General features: G+C 32.9%; 2 protein-coding genes across 6 annotated transcripts; one reads left to right on the top strand and one right to left on the bottom strand.

The window, feature by feature from the left end:
• Positions 1 to 1125: 1125 nt before the first annotated feature.
• On the top strand, positions 1126 to 11804 carry LOC131181586 (E3 ubiquitin-protein ligase RKP-like). 3 transcript variants are annotated; one of them, XM_058150364.1, is made up of 7 exons: positions 1126 to 1251; positions 1526 to 3187; positions 7466 to 8290; positions 9190 to 9350; positions 9682 to 9820; positions 10539 to 10622; positions 11671 to 11804. In XM_058150364.1, exons 2-7 carry the CDS (start codon positions 1688 to 1690, stop codon positions 11788 to 11790), a joined length of 2829 nt encoding a protein of 942 aa, XP_058006347.1. In that variant the 5' UTR covers positions 1126 to 1251; positions 1526 to 1687; the 3' UTR covers positions 11791 to 11804. The 3 variants fall into 3 exon arrangements, with proteins under 3 accessions (XP_058006347.1, XP_058006346.1, XP_058006345.1); XM_058150363.1 differs by having other exon boundaries at positions 1149 to 1251; positions 1520 to 3187; XM_058150362.1 differs by having other exon boundaries at positions 1167 to 1251; positions 1477 to 3187.
• LOC131181587 (histone-lysine N-methyltransferase ASHH1-like) lies at positions 11710 to 17882 on the bottom strand. 3 transcript variants are annotated; one of them, XM_058150367.1, is made up of 11 exons: positions 17751 to 17882; positions 17595 to 17637; positions 17409 to 17496; positions 16495 to 16651; positions 15807 to 15893; positions 14983 to 15067; positions 14806 to 14899; positions 14511 to 14709; positions 14267 to 14301; positions 12806 to 13298; positions 11710 to 11965 (listed from the first exon to the last, which is right to left on the bottom strand). In XM_058150367.1, exons 2-11 carry the CDS (start codon positions 17605 to 17607, stop codon positions 11744 to 11746), a joined length of 1473 nt encoding a protein of 490 aa, XP_058006350.1. In that variant the 5' UTR covers positions 17608 to 17637; positions 17751 to 17882; the 3' UTR covers positions 11710 to 11743. The 3 variants fall into 3 exon arrangements, with proteins under 3 accessions (XP_058006350.1, XP_058006349.1, XP_058006348.1); XM_058150366.1 differs by having other exon boundaries at positions 17595 to 17642; XM_058150365.1 differs by having other exon boundaries at positions 17595 to 17645.
• Between the last annotated feature and the right edge of the window lie 817 nt (positions 17883 to 18699).

The raw sequence follows: 18699 nt of genomic DNA on the forward strand, positions 1-18699 counted from the left end.
ATTTTTTCCGTGATTGTCTCTTTAAATTGATGTACAAACACAATAATTGAAAAGGAAAAATCAAAGTTCACTTATATTTATTGAGAAAAAATATAAAATATTTAATTTAGTTTTTATATTTATTGAAAAAGTTTAATTTAATTTATTTTTAATTTTTTATCTAATTTAATATAAAATTTTAATTTAATCTCAATTTAGCCCAAAATTAAAATTTACTTGATTAAATTTATTAATTTTTTGATTTAAATAAAAAATAAGAAGTTCAATTTATTGATTTTGAGACTAAATTTCTTAATTTATTGATTTAAGCTCAAAATTTAAGGATTTAATTTTTTTGATTTTTTTTATTTTTAATTCTAAATTAAGTTCAAACTGAAATTTATAAATTAAATTAGATAAAAAATTGAAAATAAGATAAATTAATCTTTTTCAATAAAAATACAGGATTAAAAAAAAATCATAAGTTCAATAATTATAAACTAATTTTTAAAATTATAAAAATTTTAAAATCAAATCATAATCAAGTCAATTATATTAAAAAATTACACAAACCAAGAGAGAGTAAATTTAAATATAATTGCACGATAGTTTGATAATTATATTATTATACAGTTTAAACTATTAGGTTAAAATAAATTATATATAGATAAATAAAAAATGTGAGAAATTTAAATTTAAATTTATAAATAATAATATATTCATATAAATCAATATACAGATGAAGTTTTTTAGATAAAATTAATAAATTTTACATAATATATAATTTTTAATATATATTTTGATATGTATGTGTTTTTTTAATAAAAAAAATAAAAAAAATATAAGTTCTGAGTGTAACACGCAATAAATCCACTCAACGGCCAAGTTGGAACCAACATGACGAAATCGAAAGTCCAGCAACATACAACGGTTCAATCCAAAAGGGCGGCTCTATCAAACTTTCTGTACCCCGGTGGCGCACGATAGCATGGCCCGTCAGCCTTTAAACCGGTTAAAACGCTCCCACAGTATGCGGACACGTGTCGAACATCTCTTAAAGACTCGAGCCAAGCCTACTGTGGAGGGCGCACCACCTGGTTCCACCCGGCGGACTTCCCTTCCTTCACTTTTGGAAAGACACGCACACACACACACACACCTATATAATATATATATAACAGAAAAAATAGGAAAACAAAACGAAAAAAACCCTAATATTGGCTCGCCGCCTTTGATGTTTCCAGTAAAAGGAGCATAACTACGCGATCACAAGTAAGTTTGACCTCAATTAGTTCATAATTTGTGGATTAATATATGTAATTATGTACGTATAAGTGTATGTTGTAGGAGAAATTTGAGTTTTAGCTTGAGTACGTGAAATAGAATTGATTGAGTTTTTGTCTGTCAGAATTTTGATGCGAATTTAATCAGTGAAAATTGGAATTTTTTTTTTTAAATATTCTTTGCATTTTTTTATCTGTTGCTGGTTCTGCGTAGATTGTTTTTGAATTTGCGTTGTGAGTTTTGCAAAATTTTGAAGTTCCAGAATCAGAAGGATGGCAGATGGCTAGTGTCTTGGAGTTTTTATTCGTCAAGGATTAGTATTTCTGGATACGGTATTGAATTTGGAGGGGTTATCAAGGATTTTAATTTGAAAATTTTTAGTGGGTGTTGTTAGCTGGACAGATTGTGGTTTTCATTATTGCAAATGGCAGATGATGGCATGAGGGTAGGTGGGCTTTTATCTGGCTTGGCCGTAATATTGAATGGTGAGGATGGGAAGGAGAGTTCGTCGAAAACCCATCTGGTTTCATATTGTGATGATTTTGGTGATCAGCCTGTGGAGCGAGCTCTTGAGCACATTTTTGATCTCCCTAACAAATCAGTTGGTCCATTGCCTGGTCCAGTTGACAGTGATTTAGTACGCTCTATTATCAAGAATGAGTTCTCAAAATTTCATATGAATTCTGACTCATTGGCTAGCAATAGGGAAGGAATTTTTATTTTTGACAATGGCTGTCAGCCTCACAAAGTTGGGCTTGAAGAATTAAGCATTTGTGGTGAGATTAGAATTGTGAAGCCTCCTTTGCTTCTAGAGAGCTTAGCAATGTTCAGTAGCATCAGGGCTAATGTTTGTGTGTGGAAAGGAAAATGGATGTATGAAGTTATATTAGAAACTTCTGGTGTACAACAGCTTGGATGGGCAACCCTATCTTGCCCTTTCACTGACCATAAGGGTGTAGGTGATGCAGATGATTCTTATGCATTTGATGGGAAAAGGGTTAGAAAGTGGAATAAGGAGGCTGAGCCTTATGGCCAGTCATGGGTTGCTGGTGATGTCATTGGCTGTTGCATTGATCTGGACCATGATGAGATATTGTTTTACAGAAATGGTGTATCTCTTGGGGTGGCCTTTCGTGGTATTCACAAGAAGGGACCTGGATTTGGATATTACCCTGCAGTCTCTATTTCTCAAGGTGAACGCTGTGAATTAAATTTTGGGGCTCGACCCTTCAAATACCCCATTCAGGGCTTCCTTCCACTTCAAGAACCTCCCTCAGTAAACCTGTTGGCTACTCAGTTGCTTCGATGCTTATCCAAGTTGTTTAATCTGCAGTGTATTGAGCGCGCCGATAGTTCTTCAGTTGGGAAATTAAGAAGATTAAAGAGGTTTGTGTCACTTGAGGAACTATTTTACCCTGTTTGTCACAGTATATGTGAGGAATTGTTCTGTATACTTGAGACAGATGCAAGGAACGCAGAGTATGTAGCTTGGGGTCCACTTCTTTCATTCATGATGAAGGTCTTCAGATTGCAGCCAGCACATGACTATTCTAGTTTGGACAGATTTATAGATGTGTTTCTGGAGTTTCGGGAATCCTGTCTAATATTTGAGTATATCATCAGTGCCCTTTCAAGTTGCTGCAAAACAGCATCATTGGTTTTAAATGAATGCCCTTACTCAGGATCTTATTCTTATCTTGCATTGGTATGCCATATTTTAAGAAGGGAAGAGTTAATGGTGCTTTGGTGGAAGTCACCGGATTTTGAATTCTTGTTTGAAGGTTTTCTATCGCAAAAGAGTCCAAGCAAGCTGGACCTTCATAGCTTGATGCCTTCAGTTTGGTGGCCTGGTTCATGTGATGATATTTCCTATGGATCTAGCCTGTTGTTGACAACTACAGCTTTATCTGAAGCAGTCAGCAAGGTATAGCCATTGTGGATCAATGATTCTCCTAGTTAGATATGTTAAATTTGAGAGCTTTGTTATTGTTGTATATCTGAAGTTTGAAGTAAGATGAGGGAAAAAAGAATTGAAGGCCTTCAAAATCAATTTTCATATGAAATTGCTAACTTTCAGAGTTAAATAAATGTTTGAAGTTTGTCAAAATTAAGGGGCCAAAGTTGACTTATGTGGGTGAAAAGTTTTTACCATAAGTGTTTCGACCAACTGAAGTTGTGAATTTGAGAACTATAAATTGAAGTTAGTGTTGGGTGTAGACACTGTATAAAGGAATTCTTTTAGTCTAAATAAAAAAATTCCAAGTTTGATGTCGTCATATGCATTTTAGCTTATTTTGTGTGTAATGAACAAAAGATTAATAGATAAGCTTAAGGTTACTTTTAAATCAAATTCTATTATATGCTAAAGTTGGTGAGCGAGTCTCTGTTCTTGGAACAATGCTTGTGTGTTAAGTTCAACATAATTTGCTGCCCTTGTTTTTCGTCTTTTTGCATTTCTTTTGCTCAGGCTATCTAGCTATGTGGCATTGTGCTTAATGTTTTTGTAATTTATTTATATATATATATATTTAAATTATTCGTCTATTTCATTATCATACTTATAAATATAACTTATTTTTCTCCATTTACCAAATGTTGTTTGATTATTAGGGTGGGATGGGATTAAGTGAGAAAGAGGTTTATTTATATCTGCTGGATCTTCCAATAGACAGGGATAAAAAAATCCTCATCTATTTGACAACAGTCTAAGAGCAATATTGTTTTATGATCAAGTTTTCTTAAATATTTTCTTGCATAGTATTAATTTTGTAGCTCGTTCAATGTATTATTTCAATTCATAATTTTGTACTTTGATCTCTAATACTTTAACTCCTAATCTGCATATATAAGTAATTCATAATATTATAATACTTATATTGCTTAGTTTAGGCTAGAACACTGTCAAATATTTTTGTGTAGAAGATTGCAATAGAAAATTGAACTGGTTTCAATGTAATCAATTTATTTACTATTTTATAATTACTATTGTTTTCTTATTTAAGTTTATAATTATAATCGTTTTGATTCATATCATGAAAGTGTATTATATTAGTCTATTGTTTTAATATTATAATAAAAAAAATTAATTTAGAACGTGAATTTAGAATGATTAAGTTTTCTATCATGAATGTATATAAAAATGTTATAATTTACAATAGTTATATCATACCAACTTTATTAAATGTGAAAATATTTGAAATTTTCAGGTTTAAATTATTTTTAAATACTGTATTAGACTAAGAACTTTTCAACTCAACTCAACTAAGCCTTTATCTTAAAAATTTGGGGTCGGCTATATGGATTCGCTTTTTCCACTCTGAACGATTTTGGGTTAAATCCTCAGAAATGTGTAATGCTTCTAAGTCATGCTGTACTACTCTCCTCCAAGTCAATTTAGGTCTACCCCTTTTTTTCTTTCTATCCTCTAACCTAATGTGCTCTACTTGTCTAACTGGAGCCTCCGTATGTCTACGCTTCACATGACCAAACCACCTCAATCTCCCTTCTCTCAACTTATCTTCAATTGGCACCACTCCTACCTTTTCTCTAAGACTTTCATTACGGACTTTATCTAGTCTAGTATGGCCACTCATCCACCTTAACATTCTCATCTCTGCAACTCTTATCTTAGATGCATACGACTCTTTCAGTGCCCAACACTCACTACCATATAACATAGCCGGTCGTATGGCTGTACGGTAAAATTTTCCTTTTAATCTATTGGGAATCTTACGATCACGTAAAACTCCCGTGGCACGTCTCCACTTCAACCATCCGGCTTTAATCCTATGACTAACATCCTCCTCACATCCCCCATCTACTTGAAGGACTGAGCCTAGATATTTAAAGTGATTACTTTGGAACAGTACCACTCCGTTCAAACTAACTCCTTCCCTATCACCAGTTTGGCCTTCACTGAACTTGCAATGCATGTATTCTGTCTTCGTTCTACTTAACTTGAAACCCTTTGACTCTGAGTACTTCTCCAAAGTTCTAGCTTCCTATTGACTCCTTCTCGTGTCTCATCTATCAGAACAATATCATCCGCAAACATCATGCACCAAGGAATACTTTCTTGTATATGTTTCGTCAGTTCATCTAAAACTAATGTAAAAAGGTAAGGGCTTATGGCTGATCCTTGGTGTAATCCAATTGAGATCGGAAAATCTCTTGTGTCCCCTCCCACTGTGCGCACAATAGTAGTTGCTCCTTCATACATATCTTTCAATACTTGTATGTACCTAATAGATACCCTCTTTTGTTCTAACACATTCTATAAGACCTCTCTTGGAACACTATCGTAAGCCTTCTCCAAATCAATAAAAACCATGTGTAGATCTTTCTTCACATCTCTATATTTCTCCATCAAGCTTCTAATGAGAAAGATCGCTTCCATAGTTGAACGACCGGGCATGAAACCAAATTGATTGAGAGAGATAGAAGTATCATGACGTAGTCGATGCACCACAACTCTCTCCCACAACTTCATAGTATGGCTCATGAGTTTAATTCCCCTATAGTTTGAGCAACTCTGTATGTCTTCCTTATTTTTAAAAATAGGTACTAAAATACTCTTCCTCCATTCATCAGGCATTTTCTTTGAGTTTAGAATCTTATTAAATAATTTAGTTAACCATGCCACTCCCATATCTCCCAAATACTTCCACACTTCAATTGGTATTTCATCGGGTCCACAGGCTTTACCCACTTTCATTCTCTTAAGTGCTTCCTTTACTTCTAAAGATCTAATTCTTCTAGTATAATTTACATTCTTTTCTATTGTTCTATAATCTATATTCACGCTATTTCCATTTTGACTATTATTAAAGAGATCATTAAAATAATTTCTCCATCTTTCTTTAATGTCCTCATCTTTCACCAACACTTTTCCTTTTTTATCCTTAATGCACCTAACTTGATTGAGATCTTGACATTTCCTTTCTCTACTCCTTGCTAATCTATAAATATCTTTCTCCCCTTCTTTAGTTCCAAGTTTCTCATATAACTTTTCAAAGGCCTGTGCTCTTGCTTGTCTAACTGCCTTTTTTTGCCTCTTTCTTTGCTATCTTGTACTGTTCATATGCCTCATTATTATCACATTTAGGTAATTTTTTATACCATTCCCTTTTTCTCTTCACTGCCTTTTGTACTTCCTCATTCCACCACCATCTCTCTTTTGAGGGTGGTCCATGTCCTTTAGACTCTCCAAGTACTTTTCTAGCTACTTCTCTAATCTTAGACTAAGAACTTTTCATTAGAAAAAAATTATGCTACAATATGTTTGCAGCTAACTGGTTTCAATGTAATCAATTTATTTACTATTTTATAATTACTATTGTTTTCTTATTTAAGTTTAGAATTATAATCGTTTTGATTCATATCATGAAAGTGTATTATATTAGTCTATTGTTTTAATGTTATAATAAAAAAAAATTAATTTAGAACGTGAATTTAGAATGATTAAGTTTTCTATCATGAATGTATATAAAAATATTACAATTTACAATAGTTATATCATACCAACTTTATTAAATGTGAAAATATTTGAAATTTTCAGGTTTATATTATTTTTAAATACTGTATTAGACTAAGAACTTTTCATTTGAAAAAAATTATGCTACAATATGTTTGCAGCTATGCACATCAATGCTGCTTGGATTGACATAATTTTATCTTCATGGAGTATGGTATGTTTTTACTGATATGATGTTATGAAAAGTGCCTATATGTCCACATATGTTTGAGTATTAGATATATCTTGACATCTTTTTATTTTTTTAATACTTAGTACTTAGATTGTCAAGCATCACACTCATTCTTATTCCATTAATCTTTTTGAATTATTAATTCTATGATTTGGCTGAGCAGGAAACTTTTGCAATGTGAGGCTGCCTTACAAATAAACATTATGTGATAAAAATTCACTTATGAAACTCACAAGTAAAAGTTCTAATAGCTGTTTTCAACAAATATATATTTTTCTAATTTAATTTCAGAGAGCATTTCTTTTCCAGTGATTTATTGTGATGCTTATATTTAATGGAAATTACTTTTTACTGGAATTTCTATATTTTATTTCTCTATTGTTGTTGCTGTGGAGAACATTAATTGAATATATCTTTTGCATTGGGTTGGGTGCTACTTTTGATTATTTCTGTACTGATCAATAGCCTTGTAAATACTAGTATCTTTTTCTTTGTAGATTGAGGAGAAGCATAGGGACCTTTGTCTTTTGGTCATACAGTTTATACCACCCACAACTCCTTCCCAGTTACCTGGTTCAGTGTTTAGGACATTTTTGCAGAGTCTTTTGTTGAAGAATAGGGGTGCAGATCGCAATGTGCCACCTCCTGGAGTTTCAAGCAACTCTGTTCTTGTTTCTTTGTATACAGTCATACTTCATTTTCTATCCGAAGGATTTGCTATGAGGGACATTGGTGGTTGGTTGAAGAGCTGTGAAACAAAAAATCACAATGTTGGATTTCTTCATAGAGGTGGTGAACATAGTTTCCCTGTAGATTTATTTCTGAAAAATGATTCTTATCAAACTGATATTTCAAGGCTTGGGGGATCATTTAGTCATCTATCAAAATCTCATCCAGTACATGATCAGGAAGTGGAAGTAGTTCGGTGGGAAGAAGGCTGTACAGATGATGAAGAAACCAGAGTAACACACAAAACCACACAGAAACCATGTTGTTGTTCAAGTTATGATGTTGAATTGTCAAAAATGTCAAAGCATCCAATTAGATATACAGCAAAAGCTTCTCGTGTCCATTGTACCCCTATTCCAGAGAGGTCTGCTCATGTTGCTGCAGAATGCAGTGCAGGAAGTTTGAATGATGAGATTGCAGACAAGCCTAGCACCAGTGATCATTCTGAATCAGAGTTTGGTTATTGCCCAATGTGGGATATGAGGATTGTGCCAAGGGAGAGTGACATCACTTCAGCTACACTGAGAGAAGAAGAACTTCTAGATACTTTGCTGCTGTTGTATCACATAGGTGTTGCACCAAACTTTAAACAGGTAAAGACATATTTTGGGCCGAAAGTTTCGCTTAGAAGTGGCAATCTGTCTTAAATGAAATCCCCAGTGTTTTTATGATTTATTTTCCTTTAATTGGAGGTTTGTTTACCCAGTATTTGTCTTGATCTTGTTTTTTGTGAATTTTTTTTGTTTTCTGAAAATCATTAATTGTTTTTTTTGTCTTAAAAATTTTTGAAAGAAATGCAGTGTTGTAGCAGTGGTGCACTAAAATTAATAATATGTTTGTCCCCTTTTAATGACCATGCTGACTGAAATTGCCTGCACTCTGATAATAATTGAAATGTTGAAATATGGTCCTTGTAGAAGTTTGCCTAACTTGAGGTTTTAATAGGTTGTTGATAGTTTTTGTTGTGCTGATTTTCCTGTCAAACTATAGAAAATGAAACTATAGTTGAATTGTTAAGTACGCTTTAGTTCTTCATGTTATATTATTTGTGCTTACTTGTTTAGTAATGTTTGTGTCTTGTGCTGCTCAACTATGAACCTTATTTTTCCTTTTTACATTGACCTGCTCTCTTGCTCTTAAAATAATGCATATTCCTGAGTGCTTACCAGCTTGGTAGACCTAGACTGATGCTTGTTGACATGGTTAAAACAATATTTGTTTCCTGAATAGCTTGCTGTTTATTGTGCATTGCAGAGAATAGTATGTAGGAAGGGGATTCATGTAAGCAGCCCCAACTAACTAGTATGGAATTAGGATTCTACTTTGAGTTAATTTGTGTTTTTGAGTTTCAAATCTCCATGCCTCAGATCTTTTATGTGAAGACTTGCTTCATACTGATGAGTTTAACCATTTACTGTTCATCTATCTATTTTTTCTCTCTTCGTCTCTGTTTTTGGTGAATGTTGTATCTAAAATGGTTCTTTGATTGTAGGCATCATACTACATGTCTCATCAGTCACAGTCAATATCACTTCTCGAAGAAACTGATAAGCAAATAAGAGAAAGAGGTTGTAGTGAACAAATACGGCGTTTGAAGGAAGTTCGTAATGATTATCGAGAAGAAGTCATCGATTGTGTCAGACATTGTGCATGGTACGCTGACCATGAATGATAGCTTTTGAAGCTATCTTTTACTTTGACTTTCTTGGTCTTATTCTACTTTGATTTGCATGATTCCAAAATTTTGTAGTCCATCATTCTTTTCTATTTCTTGTGGATTGCAACTTCTTTACAGATGACAGTTATTGCAATTTTTGTATCATTGTTTATCGTTAATGAATGACTATTTGGTGTTGTGTGGCTAAGTAATTTGTAGTGAAGTTAGAAGGGGTTACATGTTATTTATGTGCATTGCTAACTTTATTTTAGTAGTTTGCTTCCTTGTATGTCTGAGTTTTATTGGCCTTTCTGTTATGCATTGCAGGTATCGCATCTCCCTTTTCTCTCGTTGGAAGCAGAGAGGAATGTATGCAACATGCATGTGGATAGTCCAATTGCTTCTGGTTCTTAGCAAAGTGGATTCTTTATTCATTTATATCCCTGAATTCTATCTTGAAACCCTGGTAAATGAATTCTTTCTCAAAACCATTAGCAATGATGACATTACAGTACAAGTGTATCTTCTTTGATCATAGATAGACATAAGTTGCTTATGTTATGGCCTCTGTTTGCAGTATATGGTCTATTTCAACATTTTTTAAAATGCGGGCGTATATATCTCTTTGGTATCATCACAATCTTTTTCACATCTTTTGGTGTTATTGCAAATGTTATTAAATTCTCTTGTCAATTTGGTAAATATCTGCGTTCTCTTGGTGTTATAAATTGCTTTTTGTTTGTGCTCTGGATTCCTTATGAGATCATAATGTTGCTTATTGAAACTGGGTTTTATCCAATTCTAGCATGAAAACTCTTAACTTCTCATTTTAAAATCTATCTTTAAAATATCTCTGCAATGGTTGGCTTTTGACATACTATTCTTAGTATTCTAGTGAATTATTCTAGCTATATGGGTGTGGATCATTGGTTTGTTGTCTTGAGGAGTTGATTTCTTCCTGTTAGGAATATGAATTGCAGACTATCTCTTTCTGTAGCTATTGGTGTATGTATAATTGATGCTCTTTTGATATGAGGCATTAGAGTTTTTAGACTTGCAACATGTAGCCACAAATTGTAATTCAATTACTTTGCGTGTTTAATGCTTTCAGGGATTTCTTCCTCCCTTATAATTGTATGATCACATTCCTAGTAGTTATTGAATTCAATTTAATGTTGTCACAGGTTGACTGTTTTCATGTGTTGCGCAAGAGTGATCCTCCATTTGTTCCTCCTACAATATTTATTAAGCAAGGACTCGCCTCATTTGTAAGTGTGGCCTTTATATCTTCTTTTCATTGCTCTTCTTTTTCTTCCAATAACTATATTGTTTGCTTCAATATATTTTTGTTTTATAGAAAAGTTTGTTCAATCTCTTCGAGGTTTTTTACTTTGGTTTAAATGATTTTGACAACTTGGTTAGCTATTATTATTATTATTATTATTATTGTTATTATTATTATTAATCTTGAATTCTAAGGATATAAATTTAGAAAAGTGCGTTTTATATGAGATGATTACTATGTGATGTGAAATTGTAGTTGTGCTACTTGAGCATTTAGGTCATTAACACGCAAATTGTTCTAAAGAACATAGTTATAGTTCTAGGACTAAGCGATTATTTATTTTCTTAATTGCTTTTTCCATGTTGAATCCATTATTCACTAGAGGGATAGAGAATATTATAGATCTTTCACTTTTATTTTATGTGTAAAATCCATTGTCTATAACCTTCTTCTTTTGTTTTGCATGGGGATTGGGGAGGGGAGATATAAGAGTAAGCAGGGTAGAGATGACGGGAATTACAACAATATGTGGCTCTTATGCTACATCAAAGAAACAAAGGGTAATATAAAGAGAACTGTTACCAGAAATACATGAATTTGGATGCTCGATCCAAGTATCTCTGAACAAGAATCCCCCAACCCTTCAATGATTCCATGGATGTGGAGTTCCAACCTGTATTGAAATTGTAATTCTTAGTCTTAATGTGGAAAGGAGTGGACTATTCATGCATATTTCTTCTACCCATATTATAGAATCTTTTATCCTGTAATGAAGGCGATTGATCGGTAAGCTTTGACTTATGTCTAGTATGAGGTTGGTTTTTTTTATTTGACTAATATCTACAATAGGTAGTTTGTGCCACTTGACTGCTGCTGCTAGAGGATAGGCATATGCTTTCTGTTACTTTTTAAAACTTCTACTTATGACATGCATATTTTCTATTGAATGTGTAAATCTAAAATTATACTTTGATCATTGTGGTATTTATCCAATGGATATATAGAATTGATTGTTTTTACTTGTTTACTAGGTTACTTTCATAGTTACCCATTTCAATGATCCAAGGATATTGAGCGCAGATCTAAAGGATCTTCTTCTCCAATCTATATCAGTGTTGGTACAATATAAGGAAATATTTGGCAGTTTTTGATAATGGAGGAATAAAGATCAAATTCTGCCTTCAATTTTAGGCAGCATACTTCTATCCACTTCTCCGCTACGCTGGTAGCTACACTATCCTGGTTATCCCTCTCATGCCCCTCAATTGCAGGCCTTATTTCATTGTATAAGGAAGAAAGCTGGGAGGATGCGTCATTCTTCACTTCCTGCATAGTAATTCAATCCCAAAAAAAGTTGCAATAAGTATGTTGAGAGAGAGAGAGAGAGAGCTGTGGTATTGAAACACGCGGATGATGTTCCAACAAAAATGAAGATAAGCAAGCCAGAGGTTGATTTCTTCACCATAGTTGGATAGCCATCTTTATGGTGGAAGATCAGTCTAAGTCATCCAAGCAACACATAAAACGAAACATATAGAAAGAGAGAGATATCTTTGACAATGAAAAATGTGGATTATGTTCCACCAAAAATGAAGATAAATAATCCAGAGATTGATTTCTTCAGCATAGTTGGATAGCCATCTTTACAGTGATTATGGTCAGTCTAGGTCATCTAACCGATGTATAGAATGAAATATATGGGATATCATCGTCGTCATCATTATTATTATTTGTAAAAAACAACCATGAGTTGCCACAATTTGCAAAGTTGAATCTAAGTTTTGTATGAAATATTTAGCCTGCTTTAATACTGTGATTTTGCAATATGCATACTTATTGTTCAACTCACAATCCTTTAGATTCATTTAGATTTAGCTTTTAAAGTTAAGACATTCCACAGTGATATAGAAAAGACAACTGCAGAGCAAATAAAAGCTACCGTTTATCAAGGCATAACTACTTGGAAAGATAATGCTGCTATTGTAATTATAGCCATGGGTTCAGCTTTTAAAATTTTCATTTCAATAAGGAACCAAAAAAAAAATTTGCTTCAATCAAATTTTAAACAATAGAGATGAATGCAAAACTAAATATAATATCCAGCTAAGCTTGCATAAACTAGTCTATCTACAAAAGTGCACATAAATGTATACAAGCAGTGTTTACCTCATATGCGAGCACTTCCTCTTGTGCCTCTTTCGTTGCTAAGAGTTTGGCAACAAGTTTTGCATCAACTTGCTTTTGCGGGGGTTGTTTCAACTTTACATTAGAATAATGCTTTGAACGTTTCTTTGGCATAGGGCCTTGTCCCATGTGATAATTCCCACATGTACTATTACCTCCAATGAAGGATATCATTGTCCTCTTTTGTGCAAAGGCCTGTTGAGCATCTTGGGAGTACAAATTCATCTCTTCACTGGCTTCTATTTTTACTGGATTCATAATTGCACCTTGCGTTGAAACTGAATCAAGTGGCTTTACAACAAGAGCAGCAGACTCCACATGGTGCTCAGATCCCGTATTAAAATTTGTTATTTCAGAGTATTCAACATTCATGCCACTATCATACTCAGAATTGGATGAGTTGGCAATTTTTAGGAGCTTAGAGAAAGGCTCATCTTCTGCAGAATCATATAGTGGAATTTTTTCAACGGAATACCTGTATTAGAAAATGTTGTTTGAGACAAATATCGTAGCATTAGGAATATACTATCACAAAGGTACAGTTCACACTGCAGCTTAGCAAACAACACAGATTTGCAGTAAGTGCAGGGCTTTGGATCCCATACACACGTAGTTTCAATTCATCCAAATGTCTTTAATATTGACCTTTCTGGAGATAGAATCTTATTTTCTGTTGGCATTTGCTGGCAACAACCTGAGTGCATGCTTCCAAAGAAACAATTTGATACAGAATTTTCAGCAATTAAAGATAATAAATAACTATTATCTTTAATTAGCATCTACCCTTCTTAAGGGATTGTAAGATCCAGTTAAGTGTGTGATAAGTGGCCAAGTCAAGCCAGCCATATCAGATAGCTTTAACATTTCATGACAAGCAACAGGGAATATATTCTAAGAGCAGCATCCCAATACAAGGAGAGCCCTTGCATACAATAACATCACACCCAATAAATTTTGATAGGAACAATGGGCAACTGATTGTCCCATTATGTAATTTTATTCTCTTATGCTGTGTTTGGGAAAGTGGGGAAGGGGAGGGGAGAGAAAATGGGCTGCAGGGCCCACAATTTGTTCCTTGACATGTGGACCCCACAGCCCCATTTTACCTCCCCTCCACTTCCCCCTGAACACAGACTAGAATATTAATATTTTCTCTGATCTAAATCAGTAAGAAAGTAACAAAGGAGTGAATCTCACCAACTACTATTTGCTAAGTGCGGTGGGTCTGAGTGCAAGAGATATTTTTGTAAGTGAGGCTTTAAGCTAGTGTCATTGTGCTACTGTGTCATGTCCAAGCATTTCTCTAGTAAAAGTTGGTTATTGTATCATTCAAAATGCCAAAAATATTTATCATATAGGACATTCAGAAATGAAAAAAAAAAAAAAAAGCAAAAAAAACTTCAACACAAATAATGCATAAAAAATATAAGGGATAAACATCACCTGTCATCATCGTCTTCCCACAGGTAAGTATCCTCCTGTAACAAGAAGTAAAATGAAATGAGGAAGATAAAAGACTATAAAAGGCCGATTCAGATTGACAGTAGCATATGCATCTATCACAATATTTTGCAAACCAGATTTTATATTTTAAAACTGTAATTTTCAAGTGAAAAACAAAGTCAAACATGTTTTTTCCCTTCTTCAGATTTAGATTCAGAACTACTATAACTATTCAAAATTTTACCTGGAAACCTCGAGATTTTGCTCCCAGAAATCCAGAACAGCTGGTTGCACCGCAGAGGCAGCGAACCTTAGCACCACCGTACCATTCAAAATTATAATCATATGCCAGTTCAGTTCCAATTGAAATATCCTGTTTTGCAAATATTCCAACTCTTATTTCCGCCAAAACATTCCACTTTCTTGTCTCAAAATTAGGCTGGCTACAATATTTAACTAATGATCAATGTAAAAACTTGACAAACACAAGTATATGAGAAAGTGCAATGCCTCCATAACTTCTGATTAGAGAGTCTCACCATGAATGATTAATAAATCTAGCTAAGCTGCCCTTTTTAGTGGCATCAATGGATTCAGAGGAGTTGAGTGAAATGATAAATGCATCTTTTAGACCTGTATCAAGCCACATGAAAAGATAAAAATGCTCTCCATAAAAAGGGAATGCAGGAACATAAAATCATCAAATTATATGTTACCTTGATTTTCATAGGCTTGGGATCTTCTCCTTGCTTCTTTCCATGATATTACTTCTCCACAGTACTCAATAATAAACCGTCCAGCCTGCATTATTTAGAACAAAAAATCGCTTGCTCAAATAAACAATAATCATAACAACTCCATATTTGGCGGTAACATAATAAGTAAGGCAGATGTCAAGTGGGCATTCAGGCCCAATTTGTCATTGCTTTTAGTTTTTCCATTTCTTTTTTATTTTGTATTTATTTTTCCAAGCTGCCTGTCCAACAGTAGCAGATCCATAAAATTTTCAAAGTGGGGTACATATAATATAAATTAAAATTATAAAATATAATAAAAATTAATATAAAGAAAAATTTAGAGTACATAATACTTTTATCATTCAAGAAAATTTTATAACTACTCAGGACAATTCTTTTATATCTTAAAAATAACACTTTTTTTTTACTATTTTGGAGAGGGGGGGGGGGGGGGGGGGTGGTTTTTACGTTGATGAGATTTAAACCTTGGCGTCCAATCCTAGCAAGCCTCACCTTTACCACTAAGCTAAGGGACCAATTCATAATCAAATAATTAAAAACATTATCAAATACATCTTTCTCTATGGAGACAAAATTTTCCAAAAATAATTACTACTTTTATTCCACAAATTACTAGAGACACTTGCATCTGCAAGATATGAAGTACACAAGTTTCTTGTCTTGTCCTTGAAAAAGCTAATCGCAAATCATCTAAAAATTGGGTAGCATTACCAGAGATTCCACTCAACTAATGAATGTTCAATGTATGATCGAAAAAGTTCATGTGAAGGGATTACTGTTACTTTTATGTCCTCATCAGCAAGAAGACCCCACCCACGGCCTTCAGTTTTAAATAACTTTGTCTTAGCGTACTCACATTTCTGAAATCTCTGTTGACAGAAGACATTGCACATAACAGAAACGTTAAAATGTTAGTTTCAGTAGTACTTAAACAAGAAACCTCAAAGGTTCAAATAAGTTTGAACTCCTAATGATATGATATCATGCGAGGAAAAGACAACAGAAACTTGTCCAACAAAAACTAAAAATGTTTCTGCATGAGAATAAGTGCAAAACGAAAAACATAAATTGAGTTATAGAGTGTGTCCGAATTGTGCAGAAGCATATACTTCTACACTGAAGTGGTTTGTATACACAAACACTAATCTTTTCTCCTTTTTTCAGTTGTTTACATAGAAAAAAAATAAAGAAATCAACATAAAAAATTTTGACCACAAAAAAAAGGGGAAAAGACAGTAGAAAGTCGCAACAAAATCACATAAAACTGCAAGTAAGATAGACCGCTGACACATATGCATTATTTGGCCCATTACCTTGAAAAACACCGAAAGGTCTATAATAAGGAAGAAGAATATGATTTAAGTATTTTAACTCGCATGCTCACAAAGAGTATTTGAAATTGAAAGTAATCATCTTAAACTCTAGTTCATAAAAATAAAAATACATGAACATGTATTGGTTTATATTAACCTGATTCTTGCAATAGACACCAGAAGGGCAATAACCAGGGGTGCACTCTGTGCTAGTTAGAACATTCAAGCACCTCTCCCCACATGCACTCTCAGGATCACTGGCATCAAATTTGCATTCGCAGATGGCAATGTCGTCTTCTTTTTGCTTTCTGTGTCTAGAATGCCAAAAGAAACAAATAAAAGCATCTTAAAGAGATTACACCTAAAATTCAAAGCCAGACTGCAGGCAAGAATTATAATTTCCAAACCAAAAAAAAAAAAAAAAAAAGTCTAATGAGTCTTAAAATGCTGAACTTAATGTGTTTTTCCAATTGTATTACATGCCTTCATAAATTTATTCATAAGTTATTGATTTTGTTTCAATTGTATCCAACTGGTATAGAAAATATGTGCTGCTAATGTGGCACAAAGATGGGATTCCAAAACTGAAAAAAATTGCTAAGTCAGGTGAAATGGGGCTGTCCTAAATCTTAAAGGTCACAAAATGGTGGCTTTTTGCAAAATATGGATACCTAAAAGTATTTTGAAGTTAACAGCTTCATGAGGGCTGAGGAGGGACAAATTTACAGAAAGCTATCATTTAGCAGCTCTTACTGCTATGAAGAGACCTATTTCTTCTAAATCAACCAGTTCTAGATACAACTGAAAAACACAATCAGTAACTGAAGGATAAAATTGAAACTCGTACAAATATCAGATTGTTCTGATCATTGACCAAAAAAAAAATCCTTGTGAACTACATTGATAAAATTTAAAAGGGTATGATCCAATTGAAAATGGATAGTTCAGATTGTTCTGAGCATTAGCCAAACAAACCCTACTTAAGATGGATAAAAGATACAAAATTGGGGAAGTTTTTAAGATAACGAAAAACTCAGAAAAAAAAAAAAAAAGAAGAAAAGGGTTTCTTACTTTCGATATGAAAAATCATTTTGTTGAATATGCTCATATTGCGGCACTGCTTCAATCCACTGATCCTTCAGATAAAACATAACCTCTCCTACCATAAAGCAGGAAAACCAAATAAATGCGAAATGAATTTTGAATTAAAGTAGCACACAAACCATTTGAGTAATTGAGAAATTTAAACCCAATTACCAGATGACAGCATTCTACGCAATTAAGCAAATTCACTCGATATCTGCCCTACTTGAAACGGGAAAAAAAAATACTTCAATTAGAACACTCAAGAAATCGAGAAATAAAAAAACAAATAAAGAATTTCGTAGACATATGGTATGAGATTAAACTAACGCAATCTAGGATGCGCCAGGGTTTATGTGAGTTCCAACTTCCGACTGAGGCTCACGAAGAAGGAAGGAGATCAGGAACAAGCATAGAAACGACGCCGTTCGGACACCTAAAGTGTCAAATGCACCACTGCAACTGCAAGGGCCTGCTGAGCCCTTCCAATGCCTACTGAAAATCTATTTGGGCAAAAGCCCATGTGTATCGGCACCAGAAGTAAATATAAATATATTTTTTATTCGATCTAATACGTTTTAAATTAATTAATTAATAATATTGTTTAATTTTACAGCTGAGTTGTTTAATAAAATTATATTTGATCATTGTTGTTTAATGATATATTAAATGATTAATAAAATTATATATCATATCATTTATTTTATTTTATATGTATAATTATTAATTTATTATATAATATATATAAGTATTAAAAATATAATTATACCAAAAAGAATATAATTACTTTTTATATATAAATTTTTTATCATATAATAATGAATATTATTAGTAGTAATTATTATTTATCATATTTATTAATTTTTTCTTATAATTATAAGTAATTTATTAATATAAAAAAATAATTTAAAGACATAAAAATTGTACAATTAATAAATTAAAAAAAATATATAATTTAAATAAAAAATAAACTAAAATCAATTGTCAACCAATGAAAAAAAATTATTTTAAAGCTGATACACTCTATATCTAATAAATAATCTATCAGTTTTAAATTACAATTTTAATAATATCAAATAAATTGGTTAAGTTGTTTAAATTTTTATTAATTATTAGTTATATTCTGTACATGAGATTTGGTTAGTTGTAGTAATTTAATTAGTCAATATTATACAAAAAATGCTAATTATGTCTTAGAAGTTTAAAGGGGAAAGTGTCGATGGATTCCCACATTGTCTAAAAGCAGCCACGTAAGCCAAAAGCATCAATGGCACGCTTC

This window comes from Hevea brasiliensis, chromosome 7, assembly GCF_030052815.1.
Source record: "Hevea brasiliensis isolate MT/VB/25A 57/8 chromosome 7, ASM3005281v1, whole genome shotgun sequence".
Taxonomy (NCBI): Eukaryota; Viridiplantae; Streptophyta; class Magnoliopsida; order Malpighiales; family Euphorbiaceae; genus Hevea; species Hevea brasiliensis.

Coding starts and splice junctions, on each gene's coding strand:
- LOC131181586 (XM_058150364.1), top strand. CDS start 1,688: ATGGCAGATGATGGCATGAGGGTAGGTGGGCTTTTATCTGGCTTGGCC. Junction 8,291..9,189: donor TTGCACCAAACTTTAAACAG/GTAAAGACATAT, acceptor CTTTGATTGTAG/GCATCATACTACATGTCTCA. Junction 10,623..11,670: donor AGCAAGGACTCGCCTCATTT/GTAAGTGTGGCC, acceptor CTTGTTTACTAG/GTTACTTTCATAGTTACCCA.
- LOC131181587 (XM_058150367.1), bottom strand. Junction 15,894..16,494: donor GTGTCTATTGCAAGAATCAG/GTTAATATAAAC, acceptor TTCTGTCAACAG/AGATTTCAGAAATGTGAGTA. Junction 14,900..14,982: donor CCAAGCCTATGAAAATCAAG/GTAACATATAAT, acceptor GGCTTGATACAG/GTCTAAAAGATGCATTTATC.